General features: G+C 37.3%; 1 protein-coding gene across 24 annotated transcripts in view; it reads left to right on the top strand.

The window, feature by feature from the left end:
- The window catches only part of DISP1 (dispatched RND transporter family member 1), a 174,372-nt gene that overhangs the window by 140,385 nt on the left and 12,129 nt on the right, over window positions 1–21,858 (top strand). For 23 of the 24 annotated variants that reach the window (XM_054248171.2, XM_054248179.2, XM_078356460.1 and 20 more), the window contains 5 exons: window positions 9,751–9,780; window positions 17,273–17,396; window positions 18,200–18,327; window positions 18,683–18,780; window positions 21,534–21,631. In XM_054248171.2, coding sequence (XP_054104146.2) covers window positions 9,751–9,780; window positions 17,273–17,396; window positions 18,200–18,327; window positions 18,683–18,780; window positions 21,534–21,631 — 478 coding nt within the window. Of the gene's footprint in view, window positions 1–9,750; window positions 9,781–12,704; window positions 13,437–17,272; window positions 17,397–18,199; window positions 18,328–18,682; window positions 18,781–21,533; window positions 21,632–21,858 lie in introns of those variants that run through there. The other variant, XM_035281029.3, reaches the window with a different exon arrangement.

Genomic DNA, 21,858 nt, shown 5'->3' with positions numbered 1-21,858 from the left:
ATTTGAAGTTTTCCCTGGTTGCCCTGGTGCCAAAGTGTAACAAGAACGTTACTACAGTTTGAGGTCATACAGCCCAGCGTGGTGATGCTTTCCCTGGTTTTGTTTGTTGTTTGTTTTGTTTTTTTCAGAAAAGTCTCATTATTTCCTCAGTTTAATTATTTTAAGTTTAGTTGATTATTTTTTCTAATCTCAGATTTTGAGAAGAAACCCTTTTCCTAAATCAGTATTATTTGTATTAAAACTGATTGTTGAGAGTTTTGCTTTGACCTTTATTAAAGCTTTTCACAATGATTTGAGTTACAAAAATTTAAAGTTTTAAGTTAGAGATTAAGCATGAGACAGTTTAGATCAGGAAGAAAAATCAATTTACATATATGTTTTTGTCCTTAAAGGCATAACTAAAGAATGTCTATAGAAGTTTGAGGGAAATGTCTCTCCTCCTGGTCTGTCAAATGAAGATATCACAACAGCTGCAAGGTATTGGTTACACTGTTGGAATTCGGTTTGATACAGTGGATTTTTTTATTATTTTTTAACCCCCCATCCAAGTTTTTTTTTTGATAGCAGGTGTGACTTTTAACCTTCCAAACTGAACCTTGGACACTACCGAGTAATTTTATAGGACAAAATATGTGGGAGGTGAACTTAAGAAAGATTCATGACGTTTCTTTTCATTTTGAGCTAAAGTAATAGTTTTCGCATTGAACACAATGTAGACAAACTAAAAATTGAAACAAAGCAAATGTTGGAGCAAAAGAGAATTTGCACATTTATGAATTATGATTGTGTTTATGCTCATGATCGCTGGTCTCATCGATGATGGCCTTGGTGAATAAATGAGCAGATTTGAGATGGGATCTTCTATGAGATACATAATGTGAACTTACTTTCAGAAACGCAAATATGTCTTCACTGAGCTTATAAGTAACACACAAACTCTTTATGCAATTTGTATAGTTTATGGTGAAAATGCAGAAAGGTTTTAGTATTTTATGTAAGATCCATAATATTTTGAAAGTGAGAAATGTATGTGTATCTTTCTCATCTTAATGAAAGTAATAAAATTTATTTGTTTAATTAGGCTTAATGTAAGTCCCAAAATGTACATATAAAACTGTATCCTCAACCTGTAGACTAATCTTTCAAACAACTTATTTGTCTCATAACTCAAATTATCACTGACTTCACTTCAATAGGCACTGATATTATTTTTAATTAATTTTAGTTCTAGGCACTTCTAATTGTACTTACATAATTTTATAAAAATATTAAAATGTCACCAGAATTATTTTCTTGTAATACCATATATATTTATGACAATAGATGCTTATAATTTTGATTAACATATTGATAAGATTCTCAGAGGCTTTCTGAATTATTAAAAGATTATTTTCCTTTTTTTCTCTCTATTTATTCTAGACAGGTCACTGCAGTAGCTCCCAACCTGCTCTCCTTCCCTTTAGCGTTCTTCCTAGCCAGCTCATCCTGCACATTACTACCGAATCAGTCCTCCAAAAAGTGTTTTTGGTTTAGTGTTTTTATCCTATCAGTTGTTACTCAAAAAACTTCAGCTGCTTCCTATTTTATTATCCACTTCAGTCTCTTGCTCCCCTCAAGCAACTCCTAATCCAGCAAGTTGTCATCCTCACTGCTCCGTCATAGTAAAGCCTCGCTGACTTTGCTCCTAAGTGTTGACACAAGGTTTGTTTTCTTTTCCTCTGTCTTATGTCAAGTTTCAAGGGCTAGACTTTGGACTGCTCTAGTCCAGTATTATCTTCCTGTTCCCCATTCACTTAATGTTTGTACTATACCTGTAGGTTATAATTACTTTCTTGTATTGTTCTCTAATTGTTTCTTGTCTAGAGATATATATTCCTAGCAAATTGTCCAAGACAGTGTTTCAAGCTCTGACTCTGCAGTCTCTATTTCCAGACCTACCGAACCAGATCCCTGGGGAGGGGGCTGGAAATCTCTAGTTTTAGTAAGCTACCCGGGTGATTCCAGTGGTCATCAAATTACTTGATGTCACTTAAACTGGCAGTGAATTAAACAGTATTAACTATAGATTGTATTAAGTGTATTTTAAGTTTTTGGAAATTTATGATCTTTGTATAATATTCTTTTCATCTAGATTCGAGTTAGCCAAGATGCCCCATTCCCCCAAATTATGTAGCAGTGAGAAATTTTCAAATAAAATGTTTTATCATATGTACATAAATGATTAGATATGCAATTACCTATCCTTTATAAAAATTCGATTCACTTTTTAATTATACAACTAATTAATGGACATGTGCTCATGAGGAATTCAAAAATAAAAAATGAAACTCCTTTCTTGATTCTTTTCCTAATCCTTTTCTTTCCTCTCTGGTAAACAGCTCTATTGATTTGCAAAGTTCCCTTCTGAGGCTTCTAAAATATTTAGTGTTCTTTTCATATGAATACAGTATGAGTTGTTTTGAAACTTATTACTTTAAAATTCGTTCCATGTCAGTATCCGTGTATGTATATGTTTGTATGTGCATACGTATTCATTCTGCGTAGTCCCCTATTGCATCGATGTGCTGCCATTTATTTATTTAAGAATCTTCTTACTAGTAAGTGAACATGAAGGCTGCTCTCACTGACTTTCCTTATTGTAAGCCACTTCAGTGGACATCCTTGCATATGCCCTCTTGTGCACATGTGCCATTTGCTTTCAGTTAGGAAGCTCTTCCCATTTCTGCCTTCCTTTTCCTTTTTGGTTCACAAGCAATACCTCCTAGTCTTCATCAGTGTGCCCAATAAAGCACAGGACTGAATCAAAATATTTGGATTCTAGACCTGGCTCTGCCACTGACTCGCTCTATGACCTTGGACCCTTTTCTCCTTCGTGTCATGAAGGTGTTAAGTGGGATGACTTTTAGGGTGTCTTACAGTTCTGACACTCTCTTATTGTAATTGGGCTTGTGGGAGTGACAGCATTGATTTTTATGTTATATTCAGCTAGTAGCAAGAATCAGGTGAGCCTGTTAAGTGAATCATAAAGGTGTACAGTGCTGACGAAGGAAGGGACCTTATGCTTTACACGAGTCTTTTGCATTACTCCTAACTGAGGTTCAAATGCCATTTTTGGACGAAAAAATAATAATGTGGTAGTAGTACCTTTTTTCTTTTGGATAATTCTCAACAGTTTACAGAAAACTATTATTACCCACCCCAGCTCATTTTAAAGTATTATCTCTTTCTCACAAATCCTGAGTAATTAAAGGAATTACTCGAGATTATTCAACTAATGAGTTTCAGGGTCCAGACTTTAATGTCACATCTTTTGATTTCTAAGTTTGCTGTTGTCTTAAAGAGAAAGAAATATTTTTCTCATACTCAAAACAGTTACTCAGTATACGCTAAATTTCTTTGTTTAACATTTATAAAGTGCATGTCTTTATACAGTGCTCTTTACATGTTAGTCTCGCCACTCCACCTTTCTCTGGTGCCTCCTAGTTTATTTTGTATAGAGGCTGGCACTTTGTTCAGTTTTAACAGTTCTAGACATCAAGATGACCAACACTTTGAGTGAGCAGCTCTTAAGCCTTTAGGAAATGCATCACACAAGTAGTTGTGGTTATTGTTATCCTTAAAATCACTTGACACAGATCATAAACATTTAGCCCTGGTGCATGAAAAATGCGTTAGAGGTCAGGCTTAGCTTGTCTGCAGGGTATCTGTTTCATCTTCATGATGGAAGCCAAGTGTGCCAGGGATGTTTCATGGAAATACTTACTATGAAGAATGGCTTTATTTTTGTTGGGAATCCAGAATGGTCGTCAAAGTATGGATTTTTTTTTTTTTCAAATACTTTCTTTCTAACTTACTAGTGCTGAACTGAAGTTACTACTTGCAGAATAGTCTCTTACAAAAAGACAGTATGACACAATCCAATGTGACTTTTGAGGTTAAAATGTTACTTTCAGCACTGTTGTGCTTAAAAATGTGGTTACTACCACAAAGCTGAAAGTATGTTTTCTTCATGGTGTGGTCTTGCCTCACAGCCCCACTGACTTCCTGGGCTCACGCAATCCTCCCTCCTCAGCCTCCTGAGTAGCTGGGAATACAGGTGCATGCCACCACATCAGCTAATTTTTTTATTTTTTGTAGAGATAAGGTCTCATTATCGTACCCAGGCTGGTCTTGAACTCCTGGGCTCAAGCGATCCTCCCGCCTGGGCCTCCCCAAGTGCTGACATTTACAAGCATGCGCCTCGCACACGGCCTGAGACTCTCGGTTTGTAAGTTGTGATGTTAATTCTGCAGTTACATCTAGAATAGAATTCTCTAGACCGATGGAAAAGTTACTGTGTTTCACTGTTCTCATTTCCTTTACTCTACAAGCTCCCTTCTCTTTCCAAAAATTATTAAAAGGGAGAAAAGGTGAGCAGAACAAAGAAACAGACGATTTGTAGCTTTTCCACATTTTTTTCTGTTTCTTAACTTTACCCCTTTCAAACTTCTTTTTTTCTATTACTTTTTCAAAAAATTTCCCTTGCCTCTGCATCTACCCCTATTATCTTGATTATTTCAGTTGGTACCTCCCACTCTCCCTCCCTCTGAAAACTTGACAGTCTCATTGACCGATATATGTACACATACCACAGTTCCCCCGTCTTCAGAGTACTATAGCCAAGGTTCTCAGCTGCTGTTACAGTTATCAAGTGTGAAGTGCCAGGGGCAATTTATTACCAGTTATGAGTACCCCAGTTTGTACATGCTTTGCTTTTCTAAAAAACAGATTTGAGCTTAGCCCTAAAATAATGTCACTGTCAGTCACTTGCAGACAGAAATGCTTTCTTGAGTGGGAGAGAAAGAATGACACTGCAGCTTGTGGACTGTCTGGGGACCCAAGCTTATCTACACCACAGCCTGTGGGAGTGTGTGGTGGGATATGCAAATGTCATCTTTCCTTGGGCCTTTCCCAGCAGAATAAAAGGCTAAAAACCTAATCCAAGAACAGGAAAATGTTCCCACTGAAGATTATTCTTGCTTGCTTGGGTTTGTTTTTATTAAAAGGTGAATGCTGGAAAAAGATAGTTTCTCCCTCGGAGGTTAGATTTGTTTGTTTTTACTAGTTATTTGTCAACACAAGACTGAAGTTAGAGTGAAAGTCGTCTGCAGGTTTTATTAGGTAGATATTAAAAGTAGCAATTCCAAAGGATTTTACAAATGGAGGCAGACTACTATTGATCTATGAAAGTATGCGGTAGACTCCCTTGCTTGCCTTCTTTCACAGGTGTTTCTAGTAAGAGACTGAAAAAGCAGAATTAAAGGTAACACTGGAAATCAAACAGGTTTCAAGTTTTACCTGGAGTGTGGTTTGGGTGTTTCCATCATCTGTTTGTCACGCCCATTAGTAGAGAAACTTCAGAGGGATCTAATGTTTTCCCAGGAGGTTTCTTTGTGGTAACCTCAATTTTTCTTTTCCAGCAAATGTTGACAGTCTCTACTTACTGTCTCAAATTTAGCATGACATGAAATCTTTACTCAAGCAGAAAGACTATGATGAATCTATAGTTGTTTCTCTCTAAAGAGTAAATTAGTCATAGACCCATGGATTTCTATTTAGTTGAAAGAAAAAGTTAGTGGCAGGGGTAAATGGGGGAAAAGAGAGCATTTACATTTGTTACAACCTAAACGTATGTAACAAAATACCGTTTCTTTGCTCAGTATGATATCTTCCAGAATTACGGCTGTGAGGATCATTTTAGGCCTAAAGAGAGCAAAATCTCTTAATTTCTCATGGAAATTCAAGATGTACTTTTAAGGATGCGTAAGTGGAAAACTGGGAGTGAAAAAATAAGATTTTTATATACAAGGAATTGTTCAGTGCCTTACTCTCTGGAAAAATAAGTTTGTTTTTATAGCTCATCAATAGTTTCATCACTGGTGTTCAGATAGCATATTCTTTTAAAATCAATATATAAGCTGGGCACAGTGACTCATGTCTGTAATCCCAGCACTTTGGGAGGCTGGGAGAGAGGATCACTTGAGCCCAGGAGGAGTTTAGGACCAGCCTAAGCAACATAGGGAGACCCTACATCTACAAACAAAAAAATTAAAAAAATTAACTGGGTGTGGTGGCACATGCCTCTGGTCCCAACTACTCAGGAGGCTGAGATGGGAGGATTGCTGGAGCCCAGGAAACTGAGACTGTAATGAGCTGGGTGCTCTTGCACTGCACTCAAGCCTGGGTGACAGAGCAAGAGCTTGTCTCAAAAAATAAATAATTTAAATAAAAAAAGTTAAAATCAATGTATAGTTGTGGTGATGTTTGCATAACTCATGAAGGTACTAAAAAACATAGAATTGTACACTTTAAATGGGCAAATTATATGGTATATAAATTATATCTCAATAAAACTCATATTGAAAAATCAATATGTAATTGCATTTGAAAATACAGGTTTTAGGGGTTTTGGGTCTTTTTGTAGATTCACCAAAACAACTAAATGTGCTCATGGCTTCTCAGATGTGAATGTGTTCACTGAAAGCCCACTCTATGTAAAGCTGCTGGGCTCACAGCAGCTCACTGGAGTTGCCCTACGCTCCGTCCCTCCATGCATGCTTGATGGCCCTGGCCAGCTGAGTGCTGAGGGTCGTCCCTCCATGCATGCTTGGATGGCCCTGGCCAGCTGAGTGCTGAGGGCCGTCCCTCCATGCATGCTTGATGGCCCTGGTCAGCTGAGTGCTGAGGGTCGTCCCTCCATGCATGCTTGGATGGCCCTGACCAGCTGAGTGCTGAGGGTCGTCCCTCCATGCATGCTTGATGGCCCTGGCCAGCTGAGTGCTGAGGGTCGTCCCTCCATGCATGCTTGATGGCCCTGGCCAGCTGAGTGCTGAGGGTCAGGCAGCAGTTGTCCCCTACAGCCACCCCCTCTGTGTGCTTAGCAAACCCATGCATGCCAGTTGGCTTCTTTTGGTAATTACGTCATCTGATTAAATGTTTTAGTTCATTTATATATAGGTGCTAAAAAATCAAGTTGTTTTCATGAAAAGAAAATTGTAGCCTTAGGAAATCTAGATAAAGGTTAATTGCTACAAAAAATTTTACTGTTGAATTAGGCATGGAAGAAAAAATTGCAAAAGATTTGGGGAAAAAAATCATCAAAATTTAGACGTGTATTACGTCTACATTTTCCAAGTCCTCAGACACTCGAAGTCATAGACAATGCCGCATGTCTACGGTTTATATAACGACAGATTGACATTTATGTTTAAGTTCTATTATTTAAGGAATGCATATAGAATTTCAAAAAATGTTTCTCTTTAATTAACCTTTCTGATTAACCAGCAAACTAATGGTCCCTGCAGCAGCGAATCAGAGAGCCTGTAAGATACAGAGGCCCCAAGAGAAACTTGCAGAGTGTAGGACTGCCAGTTAGGGATGGGCTGAAGTCATGGAGAGAGAGAGTGTGTTTAAGACAGAAAGAGAAACAAAATAAAATTTGCCTATGTTAATATTCATGTCCTCTTCCTGCTTTTTTAATTCTTTGTCTACTTACTTCAAAGCTGTTGAGTGTGAGAAAAGCAACGAAAGATTCCCATTCATTAACCCAACATGTGCTGAACTGACATCCCCAAAACCATACATTACACTAGTTATAAAGATATGAACACAAATAAGATACGGTTCCTTTTTATGTATCTAGTGTCTTTTTTTAGATTTTTAAAAATGAATTATTTTACTGTACATGTATAAAAATAATGCATTTTTGTTATCCTTTATAATGCTGTAAATAGTCAGTCTCATCTTTTTTCTTAAAGTAGCGTGTTCTCTTATGCTGTGCTTAGTGGAAACTCAAACTCTAAGTTCCACATCTGCCAAAAGAAAAGATAATTCTTTTCTGTGTAAGAAATTAACACTGTTTCTTTGCCCTAGGACTTTTCTTCCTTGGTTTTACAGACAGTATTCACAGGACAGAGAGCAGTAAATTAGGCATCAAGAGACTTGAGTTCTCACTAGACCTCCACTATTAAGACACTGAGAGACCAAAGGCAAACTGAGGCTCATCTCTAAACATGAAGCTGCAATGGAATTGGAATATATAGTCCCTAAAATTCTTTTCAGTGCTTGCAACTTCTGACATTGTTCCATCTCCTTGGTTTTGATATTTAATGGATTTAGAATCCATAATGAGGGCATGTAAGTAAAGCTTGAAATTTAGAACACACGCATCTTTCGTATCAACATTTTAATGTAAAGTGCATTCTTGAATGTTAGCTCTGCGTACTTGTGAACCTTTTTGTCTCGTGCATGGATATACTAGGAATTAGATAAATGTTTCCTTTTAAGAATGGATACGTGTATCTGAGTGAGAGATGTAAACAGAGGGAGAAAATAGGAAAGAGAACTTTAAATCTTCAAGAAATTCCCAGGTAGGGTTCCAACTGTTGAAACGGTAATAGCTTAAATAAGAACGTTTAGAGGACAGATTTTTGCTTTTTGTTTTGTTTCCTCCAAGTATAGTACAGTCTGGTGAAAGATTTCATGTTAGGAAAAAGTATGTAGCTAGGTAATTCAATTATTCAGTCAGCAAATATTTATATATCCTCAGTATATTAGCGTAGTGGTTCTTAAACTTTGGGTCACATGACCCCTTTACAGTTTCAAAAATTGTTGAGAACCTTGAAAGAGCTTTTGTTCATGTATTATAGTTGATATGTAGCATCTTGGAATCAGAACTGACAAATATTAAATTATGAAACTCATTAAAAATAAGCCCATTACATGTTAACAGAAATAAGCTTTTTGTGAAAAATAATTATATTTTTCAAAACAAAAAACTTTAGCAAGATAAGTATCATTGTTTCACATTTTTGCAAATCTCTTTGACATGTGGTTTACTAGAAGATAGCAGGATTCTCATATTTGCTTGTGTAATCTGTGGCAATATGCCATTTCACTGAAATATATGAAATATATGAAGAAAATCTGGCTTTACAGAGATCTACAGTTGGAAAAGGGAGATGAAAGGGTCTCAGGAACTCCCAGGTGTCTTTAGACCACACTGTGAAAACCAGTGTACTTTTATTTGTTCAACGAATATTTGTTAAATGCTCTCCAGTAAATAGGAAAAAACAAATCTGGTGGGAATACAGAGTTTGGAGGTTGAGACTGAGTTTGGAGGTTTTTTAGAAAGCTTATCCCTTATCTGGGAGGCGAGGTACAGAGGATAAGAGGGAATAATAAAACAAACTATGGGAAAGAGCCGATTAGAAATACAAGCCCTTATCTGTTGAAGTAGATTTCGAAGTTAGATATTAAGAAATTGAAAAATAGAGAAACAGCTGGTATCTTGAAGAGGGAATAGAATATTTCTAGTATGAGAAGGTATTAATGTCCTATTTTTTTAAGTGTTAGAATCTTGGCTACATAAGGAAGCAGCTTAGATTGGAGACTTAGGCATGTGGATTCCTGTTATGAGAGAAGACTGAATCTAGTAGCTATAGGTCTCAGAGAAGAATATTGTACAGTGTAACTGTGATTCCGTCAGGAGAGGGTGATACGGAGTCGTGGAAGGTTCTGCCTCCTGACTAGCCACTAGTATGTAAAGTGACCAACATTCCTTGTTTAAAATCTCTCAATAGATTGTCCTTTTTCGCACTTCCAGGATTCTTTGTGATAGAGGTAAGTAAAATGTTCAGTACATATGTAAAGCCTTTGTTTATGTTATGATGCTTTGTTTTTGATCAGTTTTCCTTTGCTTTTTTTTTTCAGACCATCCAGACCTTTCAAGTTACCAAAAAGGTAAAGTAATCTGGGTTATCTTATTAAATAATAAACTTACCTGCATGCTTTTTCCCATCTAATATTTTTTCCATATTTTGATGTTCTTTCCACTTTCCTCATTCATATCTTTATGAAAGAAAAATAAATTTCCCATGAGTTGGCTGCTTGAGGAATTCCATATCTCCAAAAGTGGTTTTAACCTTAAGGTAGATGTCTAACCCTATTAAATTCTATTTGTGTCTAGGGCTGATGCAGTATGTCATGCTTATAATACCAGCACTTTGAGAGGCTGAGGTGGGTGGATCAACTGAGGTCAGGAGTTTGGAACCACCCTGGCCAACATGGCAAAACCCCAACTCTACCAAATATCCAAAAATTAGCCAGGCATGGTGGCACGTGCCTGTAGTTCCAGCTACTCAGGAGGCTGAAGCAGGAGAATCACTTGAAAATTGGGGGTGGCAGTTGCAGTTACCCAAGATTATGCTACTATACTCCAGCCTGCAGTACAGTGAGACTGTGTCTCAAAAAAGTAATAATAATAAAATAAAATCTCTTTGTGTGTAAACATTTATATTTGTGTAATTATTTTGCATTCATTCCTTCCTGCCGTGGATTGGCTTCTCAGTGGCTTTCTTAGTGAGGAAAGAGACACTGTTCTGCCAACTACCATGACTTGAATTCATGGCAGGTTATTTCAGAGAGGTTGTTTTTTTTAAAAAAAAAAAAAAAAATTCTTGTTACCAATGGAAATATTCTTTTATGTGGAAATGTTTAAGGCTTATCTTTCAATAGAGAAAATTTTAAATAGATAAGAGTTCCTGAAAAGAAGCATTTTCTCACCAGATGTTCTTATACATTGTAATTCCAGATAAAATGTCATTACATTTAAGAATTCCAGGTGAGTTGGGCACGGTGGCTCATGTCTGTAATCCCAGCACTTTGGGAGGCCAAGGTGGGCAGGTCACCTGAGGTCAGGAATTCAAGAGCAGCTTGACTAACCTGGTGAAACCCTGTCTCTACAAAAGTACAGAAATTTGTACTTTTTGTATGGGCATGATGGCAGGTGCCTGTAATCCCAGCTACTTGGGAGTCTGAGGTGGGAGAATCACTTGTACCGGGGAGGCAGCGGTTACAGTGAGCCAAGATTGTGCCATTGCACTCCAGCTGGGGGGCAGAGCGAGACTCTGTTTTATTTTTTAAAAAGCGAAATTCTAAGTGATCTTTGAAATTCAGTTGCCAAAGAAGCTCAGATGCTGATAACACTGAAGCCTGCCTCAAGGGAGTTATCCTCCCTTTGAAATGAAATTACTATTTAAGTATTCATTAGTAAACACTCCTATTAAAAAAATTATTTTAAAAATTCTGATAAAATATACAAATAGGCCAGATGCAGCGGCTCATGCCTGTAATCCCAGCACTTTGGGAGGCTGAAGCAGGCAGATCACTTGAGGTCAGGAGTTTGAGACCAGCCAGGGCCACATGAGGACACCTGTTTCTACAAAAAAATACAAAAAGTTAGCCAGGCCTGGTGGTTTATGTCTGTAGTCCCAGCTACTCGGAAGGCTGTGGTGTAAGGTTCTCTTAAGCACCAGAAGCAGAGTTTGTACATAGCTGAAATACACCACTGTACTCCAGCCTGGGTGCCAGAGCCAGACCCTGTCTCAAAATAAAAATAAAAAATAAATAAATAAGTAAATAAGTAAATAAATAAATAAATAAATAAAATATATATATATAGAGAGAGAGAGACAGCACTCATATATATAATATGTATAACAGGGTTATATGTTATATAACAGGTTTATATGATATATAGTTATAACGTGTTGATATGCTTTAAATGTTATATGTGTTTATACATTGTATAGACAACATGTGTATATGTGTTGCATATATAACATATATGTTGCCTTTTAACCATTTTTAAGAGTACGGTTCATTGGCATTATTGTATAACCATCACCACCGTCCATTTCCAGCACTTGTTTCTCTTGTAAAACCGAAATTCTATACCCATTAGACATTAACTCCCCATTTCCGCCTACCCTAGGCCCTAGCAGCTATCATTCTGCTTTGTCTCAGTGGGTTTGACTGCTCTAAGTACCTTGTATCAGTAGAGCCCTACAGTATTTATCCTTTTCTGACTGGCTTATTTCATTTAGCATAATGTCTTCCAGGTTCATTCATGTTGTAGCATGTATGAGAATCTCCTTTTTTAAGGCTGAATAATATTCCATTGTATGTATATATCATATTTTGTTTATCCAATTCCCTTTTCATTTTTGCAAAAATAAATAAAAGAAAAAATAAGGGAAAGAGGTATGTGCGTAAATATGGCATATTAAGAAAATGAATTTCTACTTTCTATAATAGGGCTTTTGCAAATAACAATTTTACTTTGAAAAGATTCGTTCTCTATTATTAAATTGGTATTATTAAGCAAAGCTCTCTAAGTATATATGCATATAAATACAACTTCTTCAGCAAAGCCTTCCCTGATTGCCTTTAGCACCTTGGCTGGAACTTATTGCTTCTCTTGTTGAATTCACAAAACGTTTCATCTGTACCCCTCTAAAAACCACGTATTTTTTTTTAACCTGTCTTGTAGATACTTGTGTGCCTGTCTTATTTTCTGTATTAGGTTGTAAATTCCCTGAGGGCAAGATCCAAGTCTGCCATTTTTGTATTCCTGGGATGCCTTGCCTCCTTACTGTTTAATGCTAACTGTTGGATGAATTTGTTACTTCACAAGAAAACAAAGAGTTGTATTTATCGTTTTGTGACTGGCTTATTTCATTTAGTATAACGTCTTCCAGGTTCATTCATGTTGCAGCATGAATGCTTTTAATTTTCGAACTTCAGTCACTGTCCCACTAAGTTGATAGTTGGTGCCACTGGAAAAGTTATGACTTAGTAACATTTTGAAATGCCTGTCTTTAAGGGACAAGAGGAATAAGAGTTACTAAGGGAAATGAAAGGAATAAACCAAAGGGGAAAGGATTTTGGAAGACAGAGGCCACTAACAGTGTTAAATACTGCTCAGGTCAAGGAAGATAAAAGCCAAGAATAGTTAGTTACCTTGGGCAATTCAGAAGAGTCATGAGAGCAAAAGCCAGACCAGACCGTAAGGGGTTGAAGATCCAGAGGAAGTTGAGGAAAAGGAAGCCTCTGTTATGGGGCACTGACTTATACCATCTGAAACACGGTTTTTTGCTCAGAGGAAAGAGAAAAAAGAAGGCAGCAAAGAACAAGGGAAACAAATATTTGTAAGCTAAGAGGAAAATTTATTATATGGAGGTATGTTATTGTAATATAAATAACCCACTTAAAATTGGCCCCCATTTTAATGTCACTTGAGCGTAAGTTGGCTCTATAAGATACTTTGTTTATTTGTTTTGACAGTTATTTCTGATCTGTTTCCAGAATAAATCCAATAATAAGGTGACAGAAAATCTCTGACTGTATTTGAGGGACTTCCACTGAGAGCCAGTGAAAACTTCAGCATGGCAGTAACACCTGGACCAGGATGCCAGGCAGCATGCCTGCTAATTCAGATCCACAGCTCACCCGCGAACGCGCTTCATTGCCTGTGACTTCTGTTTCTTCTCCCGTGAAAGGAGAACGAGCCCTTCAGATCTGTCTCCTATTGAGACTTAACCTATTGAGAAAATGAGGTGAACTTTTACACAGCAACGCCCTGCAAAGAGCGGGCCCGAACCTCAGCAGCTAGTACAGCAGTAGGGCCTCCAGGAAGACCGTCACCTGGTCTTTCACTGGAAAATGACCACCTGCTGTAAGCCAGCTGTTACAGAGATGGGCTGCACTTACCATTATATTGTGGTGTCTAAAGATTTTCGATATTAGAGCAGGTGGACGAAAGGCAAGGATTTGATATGCAGGAGAATACAGTAGAGTCAGAAGAATGGTTCCTTTGAAAATTCTTCTGCACATATGGTTCACTTTTCAAAGAGAATAATGTACAGGATATATATATATATATATATATAGCATCATCAAATATATATATATATGTTTGTGAAATTTATAGGCCATTTTTAATTTCCTTTACTTCTCCAACTTTCCTACTTTATTAGATTTTTATCTTGATATTACAACCACTGTCTGGATTTCACATTGCACATGCATGTCTGTTTCCCATGTGGTACCCACAGCTGTACTATACATATACTTCACATACATAGCAGGAGGAGAATCAGCCTCAGCACTTTTGTGGTGCTGAGGAGAAACACTTGTTTGAGTAACACTTCTCAGAAGCATTGGGCTTTCCCCCATGGCGTTTTATATACTCAGATGGTGATCCCCTTTCTTAAGTGTGAACAGTTATCTCTAGGAAGGGTTAGCATGTGAAACATCTGCTGTGTAAGGAAGTAGAATTGTAGTATGGTAAGGCTAAACGCGTTTGGAAGAAACGTGCTGAAATCACTAACGCCATCAAGTTTCCATATGTAGTCAGTGCACGTACATGGTGTGTAGCAGTGCTGTAAAATCAAAACCAGATGTTTTCAAAGGAAAGAAAAGCAATTATTGAATGGGGTTTTGAAGGTCGCTATACATGTGTGTGCAGATTTTTTCAAGAACACAAAATAAAAAGTCTTTATATGGGTAAATGAAACCGCAGTATGAATACTAAGCAATTTGGGGCCTACTGCCTTCTATTGATAACATGTTAGTGAGTAAAAACGCATAACTTCTGATTCATTTGAGAGAAAATGGATCCATTTAAAATAAAATGTAATGAATAACCATGTAAGCCCGGGGCCATTTTCATTTCACAGGTCTAAAATGTTAAGGACTCTTTTCATTTAATGGTCTAAAATGTTAAGGACTCTTTTTTAAGTCTCAAATGTACTATTGAGACAGAGGACTTTATTGCTTCAAAACTAGTTACCTTCATCTTAGTTTGCATTTGGTGGAAGAGGAAATAGAGTGAGGAGAATATTATCGCACAGGGTGTGTTCTAGACGTGTGAAAGCTTCTAGCCACTTGGTGTTTACATATGAACAACCGCAATCAACTTATGTCATTTATGTGTCTTTATTATATTCAGAATTATTCTAAAAGGTTATTCTGCCTGATCGAGCATCATTTTTCCTCAATGAGTTTTTAAATCCAAAATTTGCAATGTAGTAAATAATGTTCAAACTTGGAACCTGTATGATTTTGCATAGAGAAATTAACTACTAGTAGGGCTGGGAATTTTTAATTGTGAGAGTTAGGAAGCAGACATTTGTGGCCAGTGTAGTTATTCCTAATGTTTCTAGTTACTCTTGTGTCTAAAGAAACAAATGACAACACAGAGATTAAAAGCCTGACTCTAGAGCCAGACTGTCTAGGTTCCTAGTTTTGTGACATCGAATAGGTCCTATAACTTGTCTGTGCCTCAGTTTCATCTCAAAGGGTGGTTGTGAGAATTGAACACGATGATAATTTATGTGAAGCACAAGAGAAACTGGTATTCTGAATAAGGGCAGCCTTGTATGTCTGTGTGTATGTGTTTATTTGTTTTTATAATATTTATTTTTCTTTCTTTCTTTTCTTTTTTTTTTTTTTTGGTAAGACAGAATGTTGCTCACCCAGGAATGCAGTGATGCGATCTCTGCTCACTGCAACCTCCGCCTCCCGGGTTCAAGTAATTCTTCTGCCTCAGCCTCCCAAGTAGTTGAGACTACAGGCATGTACCACCACGCCCAGCTAATTTTTGTATTTTTGTAGAAACGGAGTTTCACCACGTTGGCCCGCCTGGTATTGAACTCCTGACCTCAGGTGATCCACCTGCCTCGGCCTCCCAAAGTGTTGGGATTATGGGTGTGAGCCACCTAGTCTGGCCTTATAAGATTACTTTAAAAGAGCAGCAGTGAAAAATGCCTGTCCACATGCTCCCTTAAAGCATAATTATGCTGCATTTTAATATCCTTATTAGAATTATAATTTGAAGCAAATATCCCCCCAAAGCCAGATATATACAGTTAAGACAGCAGATTATAAAATTTCGCAATCTATTCTTAGAGACATATAGTAGCTTTTATTCAGACTGATATTTAGAGCCACCGGAATTACTTGTAACTACTAGCATGATTTTGAAGAAATAACTCAGAACTATATGAGTACGAATCCTATTTCAGATGAGCCAGAAATAGCCATTGCAGCAGCCAAATGAGCTAACACTGCTGAGAATTTAGAGGAGTGGTCCACAGGTTAAGTATTTTGTCTTGCTTTTCTTCTTCTAATAAAGATTCAAGAAACCAGAAGTTTGCAGGATGCATTTTGAATTTCAGAGAAAGTTTAGTTTAGTCAGCTTCTGTTGGGCACTCAGTTTATATTAAGACTTGGAAGTGTCGGCCAGGCACAATGGCTCATGCCTGGAATCCCAGCACTTTGGGAGGCCAAGGTGAGCGGGTCACAAGGTCAGGAGTTCGAGAGCAGCCTGGTCAACATGGTGAGACCCCATCCCTACTAAAAATACAAAAATTAGCCGGGTGTGGTGGTGGGTGCCTGTAATCCCAGCTAGCTACTCAGGAGGCTGAGGCAGGGTAATCACTTGAACCTGGGAGGCCGAGGTTGCAGAGAACCAATATCATGCCATTGCACTCCAACCTGGGCAACAGCGCAAGACTCTGTCTCAAAAAAAAAAAAAAAAAAGACTTGGAAGTGTTCAAAATTATAACATGTGATCCAGGACCTTATGGTAGGGATACAGGAACAGGTCTTTCAATGTGAGGTAACAAATGAGGGTGTGGGAAGCGCATCTGGAAGAAAGGATCCAATGGTAGGATTTGGTAAGAGAGACAGTTCTCCACATGTGGACGGAGATAAAGGCAGATTGTAGTAGCTAGAGAGTACAAGCACCGGGTGTTTGTTTATTTGGTCAATAGATAGTTGTTGATCACCTTCTAAAAGATGATAGTACACTAATGAATCAGACAAGAATTTCTGCCCTCATGGAACTCACATATCTAGTGGATAGAGTCACTGCAGTTGTAGCTGGAAGGAAAGATACAGGTTTATGGGAAGTGTTTGGTTTGGTTGTTTGAAGATTTGCACCACATGAACCTGCATATAGACTGAGTTCTTTAAGAACTGCGAGAGTGAAGGTGTGGAGAAAGGGAATAACTAGCGAAACGAAAGTTCTGGAAGAGGCTGCAAAGAGAATGGATCTTAGGTTAAAATTTTCCCTCCACTAATGAAGTGTATATTTTATATCTACTTCACAAGCATAGATGTAGATATAAAGTGTTACTTGTCATATATGTACGTTAATCTGACTCTCAGTAGCCTGGGGCATAAAGTGCTACTTTATCACAGAAATGAGGAGACAATGATCTTGTAACTTTCTACTACAATTACATACAAATACTTATAATCCTATTAGATATTTTATTGATAAATACCTGTATTTGGTCTAAAATATGAAGATCTAACTAATTGCTCTCTTAGGTAGCTAAAATGTTTCTGCAGAGAGCCTTCCTTGTGACTTCTTTGTGTTCTGTAGTTATGCAGCCCTGATAGCCGACTGGCCGGTGGGGGTCCTGGGCATGTGCACCATGTTTATCGTGGTCTGTGCCTTGGTTGGAATCTTAGTCCCAGAGCTTCCTGACTTCTCTGATCCGTTGCTGGTAAGTAGCATTTATGTTTTCTTTAGCCTAAAATCATCTTCAGAAATTACGTATTTTAATACATGTTGCATTATGTTATTTAGTAACCCATTTCTTTAAAAACATCAAGCTGTCAGTAAGCAGACAACAATTCTCTTTCTGAAAAGTAAAGACATTACTTCATCTGTATTATCACGTTCTTCAAAGGTCAAGGAACGTGCTTAACCTCAAAAATCTGGAAGGTTTCCTTCTTGGTCCCCATGTTTAAGCTAAAAAGCAATAAGTTGGAGAATTTGCCTTCTATAAAAATATTCTCGTAGAGTCTTTAACACTATCTCTGTTTTCTGCCAGAGAAGTTAAAGGAATTTCAGTATTACTAACAGCAGAGTCTGTTTGTAAGTAAATGTTTCTCTGGATTGGAATAATGAAGAAAATATGATCCAGGATAATGATACACTCTCTGTAAAAATACTAACAATGCATAACATGATTTAATTTCCTCATAATTTTCATAAGATAAAAATAAATATTTACTAAATGCTTAGGTATAAGTTGGAAAGATAAACTTCTGATGCTTTTTTTCCTCTTTCATTAGACATGTAACACACCAAAGAATCAAACTGTTTTGTCACAGCAAATAGGTGATCATTATCATTCCAGGCATCTTGTTTGAATGCAGTCACCTCTGGAGGAATTATGAGGAACAGCTGCATTTTCTGTTGCAAGCTATACATCACTTTGACATTGCTTTCCCGAGCTTTTAATGTAACGATACTTAGTCTGAAATGAAATACACTTAACAAGAGCTTGTAATTTTGCCTTAGGGTTTTGAACCAAGAGGAACAGCAATAGGCCAGAGATTGGTCACATGGAATAATATGGTGAATAATACCGGATACAAAGCAACATTAGCAAATTATCCCTTTAAATATGCAGATGAACAAGCCAAAAGGTAATAGATCATTTGTTTTTATGTAACTTTTAGACAAAACATTGCTTAATGAATTCCTCTTCAAATACTGCCTGAACAAAAAGTTTAAATGTAAAATGTATGGCTCAAAAATCTTTGCCACTGAGTTTAACTTTTCATTGTGTTTTAAGGTTTTGTGTAGTAGGATGAAAAGGTAAGATTTTCTTCCTTTTTTTTTTTAGAAGTGAGAAAATTAATGTTGGTTGCTTTTAATCCTTTCAACTTAATATCAAGGAATAAGTAGGTCATAGCTTTGAGGAAGTTCTGTTTTCAGTATGCTTATCAGCCTTGAAACGGCTCGCACTTTATCGAAGATCAAATTGTTGTTCCATTTCAGCCATCGGGATGATAGATGGTCAGATGATCATTATGAGAGAGAGAAAAGAGAAGTTGACTGGAACTTCCACAAAGACAGCTTTTTCTGCGACGTTCCAAGTGAGTGGCATCCTAGATGAACACACCCCTCAGTGGTTTCCTAGCATTTACAATTGAACATGATCATAGTCTAGACTGATAGTCGTGTGTGGCTAGTCACACAGCTTCACTGTTGCTGGTGAACCTAAAGAAAGTTTAGCTAGTTAACTTGTACTAGCTAGTTTAGTCAATTACTAGTCTGAATTTATTTATTATATTATTAAAATTAATGAAAAAAGTAATGATCGAGTTTTCTCATTTTAAGGAAGATACAAATATAATGAAATTCTCGACCTTGCCCAGCATTTCAAGTCTTTTTAAAAATTCCTTGTACTATTTATTTCTAGATCAAATACAGGGACATTTTTTGGATTAAACCTTGAAATAATCTGTTGAATTATTTAAAATTATTTAAAGTTCTGATTCATTCAAAAAGCATATAGTGTATTAAGAGCCTTCTGTATGCTGCTTTATCACTAGGCAGTGGAGATAGAGAGGTGAAAAAAATAAAGTCCAGAGGTTCAAAGTTTGAATGCCTCAGGGGCGTGGCATATCATACACGTGAATAAAGCTAGCTAGGTATGACAAGAGAAGTGATGGTGATTGTGGAACACTAAGGAACATCTGCCACATATGAAGAAATCGGCTTCTACCTAGCTGCAGCAAAAGGTGGTCTTCTAGAAATGAGGGCCTAGGGCCAGGTGCGGTGGCTCACGCCTGTAATCCCAGCACTTTGGGGGGCCGAGGCAGTTGGATCACGAGGTCAAGAGATCGAGACCATCCTGGTCAACATGGTGAAACCCTGTCTCTACTAAAAATATAAAAAATTAGCTGGGCACGGTGGCGCGTGCCTGTAATCCCAGCTACTCAGGAGGCTGAGGCAGGAGAATTGCCTGAACCCAGGAGGCGGAGGTTGCGGTGAGCCGAGGTCGCGCCATTGCACTCCAGTCTGGGTAACAACAGTGACACTCCATCTCAAAAATAAAAAAAAAAAAGAATTGAGGGCCCAAATGTTGCAAGAACTTGCCAGAGGTCAGAAATCCAGATTATAATGTGGAATAATCAGATCTCTAAATATTGGCAACAAATTCACTACCCCAAATTTTCTTTAACATCAAGTCAGCCTGATTACTCTGCAGCTGCCAGGGAAGAAGGAAGGCACAGCCTAGAAGAAATGAATAGAAGTATGTAAGCCGTTGATTATCTATCGTGATTAGGATTGAGGAATTGTGGATATCGTAATTTTTAATTAAGTGAATATTAACAGTAAAGTTCTTTTGATTTCAGCTTTTGCTGTTGTTATTGAAAATCCTTCTTAAATGTACGTTTCCCTGTCTTATGAAAACACCTAATCAAACACTGGATGACCTGATTGGATTGTTGATGTTTCTGGAGCTTACCGAGTCTCAGGGTCTTCGTTTTGATCACTTCCTCTGAATAGGAATAGATAGTAGAAGATTAGGCAGAATCTTATGCTGATCCCACAAAGCAATACATATTTCATTTTTTGTCTCTTCTATTAAAAAAAAATTAGGAAGTTATACTCTGGTTACTTGCATGTTCTGGCTGGTTTATTTCCCTCGGTCAAAGTGATACTATATATTACTGCTTAACCAACATCTGTTAGTTATGATCTTAACCAGGAAAAACATTACCAAATTCATGAAGTATAGTCTTGCTTACATTTCAATAGTCAGCACTAAATATTTCCTCATAAGTTATTCCGCATGACTAAAGCCACTACCAGCTCTGTGTAAAAGAAATGTTTCTGTTTCCACCAGGCGGATTTTGCTCCCCAAAATCAGTCAACATAAGATAATAGCCGAAACTTCATGATCATAAATAAAACCTTTTGTAATAAAGCTTTATTCATAAATTTACCAGCTGATTTGTTAGCACAATTAGGCATTTTAATTAACATAAAATTCATCTTTGTTTTATGTGGTTCATATTTTTTAATATGTGATTCATATTGTTTTTGTTCTGAGGATGCAGAAACAATACTGTTGGGCACCTATTATTATCTCATTAAATTCTCACAAGTAATTGAGATAGATATTGCTGTCTCTGTTTTACAAATGAGGAGCCACGACTCAAAGAAGTTGTTAGTTTCCTAAGGTCACATAGCTAGTAAATGACAGGACCTGGTTTACCCTAATCTGACTTTAAAGACTATGCATGCTCTTTCTGGTATAACAAAACCTCCCTTATTCAGAAACATATTTTGTGTTAATCTGATTTTCAAAGTATTTTTTCTAGACTCTAGTACACCAGAGAGACTATGTACTCAAGCAGAATACGGCCAGCATTCTGTACTTAGTTGACTGTTTTTAGCGCTTTTAAATTTGTCACCCACCATCTCTCCTCTCCAGTTAACTGCCAGGGAGAACATCCCTATAATCCATTCTTGGTATTCCTAGTGCATCTTTTTTTTATTATGGTGATGTGAAATTAGAGGGATATATTCAATTAGTTTCCTGTCGTAAATTCTTATGAATTTACCTTCCTAATTATAGTCTGACCAAAAATAGATTTGCTATATAATTCATACAATTTTAAATTGTAGTGAGTAGACAAAGGCTTTGCACTGAGACAATATTACAGCATTGCTTTTTTCTTTCTTTTAACATTTTCTCCTGGAATTTGTCAAAGGAAAGAATTTCCTGCTGCTAATGAATTGTCCATGTGGTTTCCCAGTTTGAATTATTTCTGAATCCCGAGTCATATGAAATAAATACATAAACCTTTTTCTTTCCTTTTTTCCATCTCACCAGGTGACCGATACTCCAGAGTGGTATTTACTTCATCTGGAGGGGAGACATTATGGAATTTACCTGCAATTAAATCAATGTGCAATGTAGATAATTCCAGGGTATGTAAAATAAAACTAAAATCTCCTTAGCGCAAATAAGGTTGTATTATTGAAACTCCTTTGTCTGATCGGGTGAAGTACTTAAGAGGCTTACCTACTGAGGAGGAAACTCCAGCAGGCCAGGTTTGCATTCTCTCAGATCCCAGGACCAAAGCGTCCATGTTTCCTTCCCCAACTTTAAAACACGCCATCTTCCTTTTTTTTCCCAATTCATGGTCTGTGGCTAC

Source organism: Callithrix jacchus, chromosome 19 (genome assembly GCF_049354715.1).
Source record: "Callithrix jacchus isolate 240 chromosome 19, calJac240_pri, whole genome shotgun sequence".
In the NCBI taxonomy this organism is placed as follows: Eukaryota; Metazoa; Chordata; class Mammalia; order Primates; family Cebidae; genus Callithrix; species Callithrix jacchus.
Note: the sequence above shows the minus strand (reverse complement) of the source record. Positions and strands in the feature narration are given on the sequence as shown.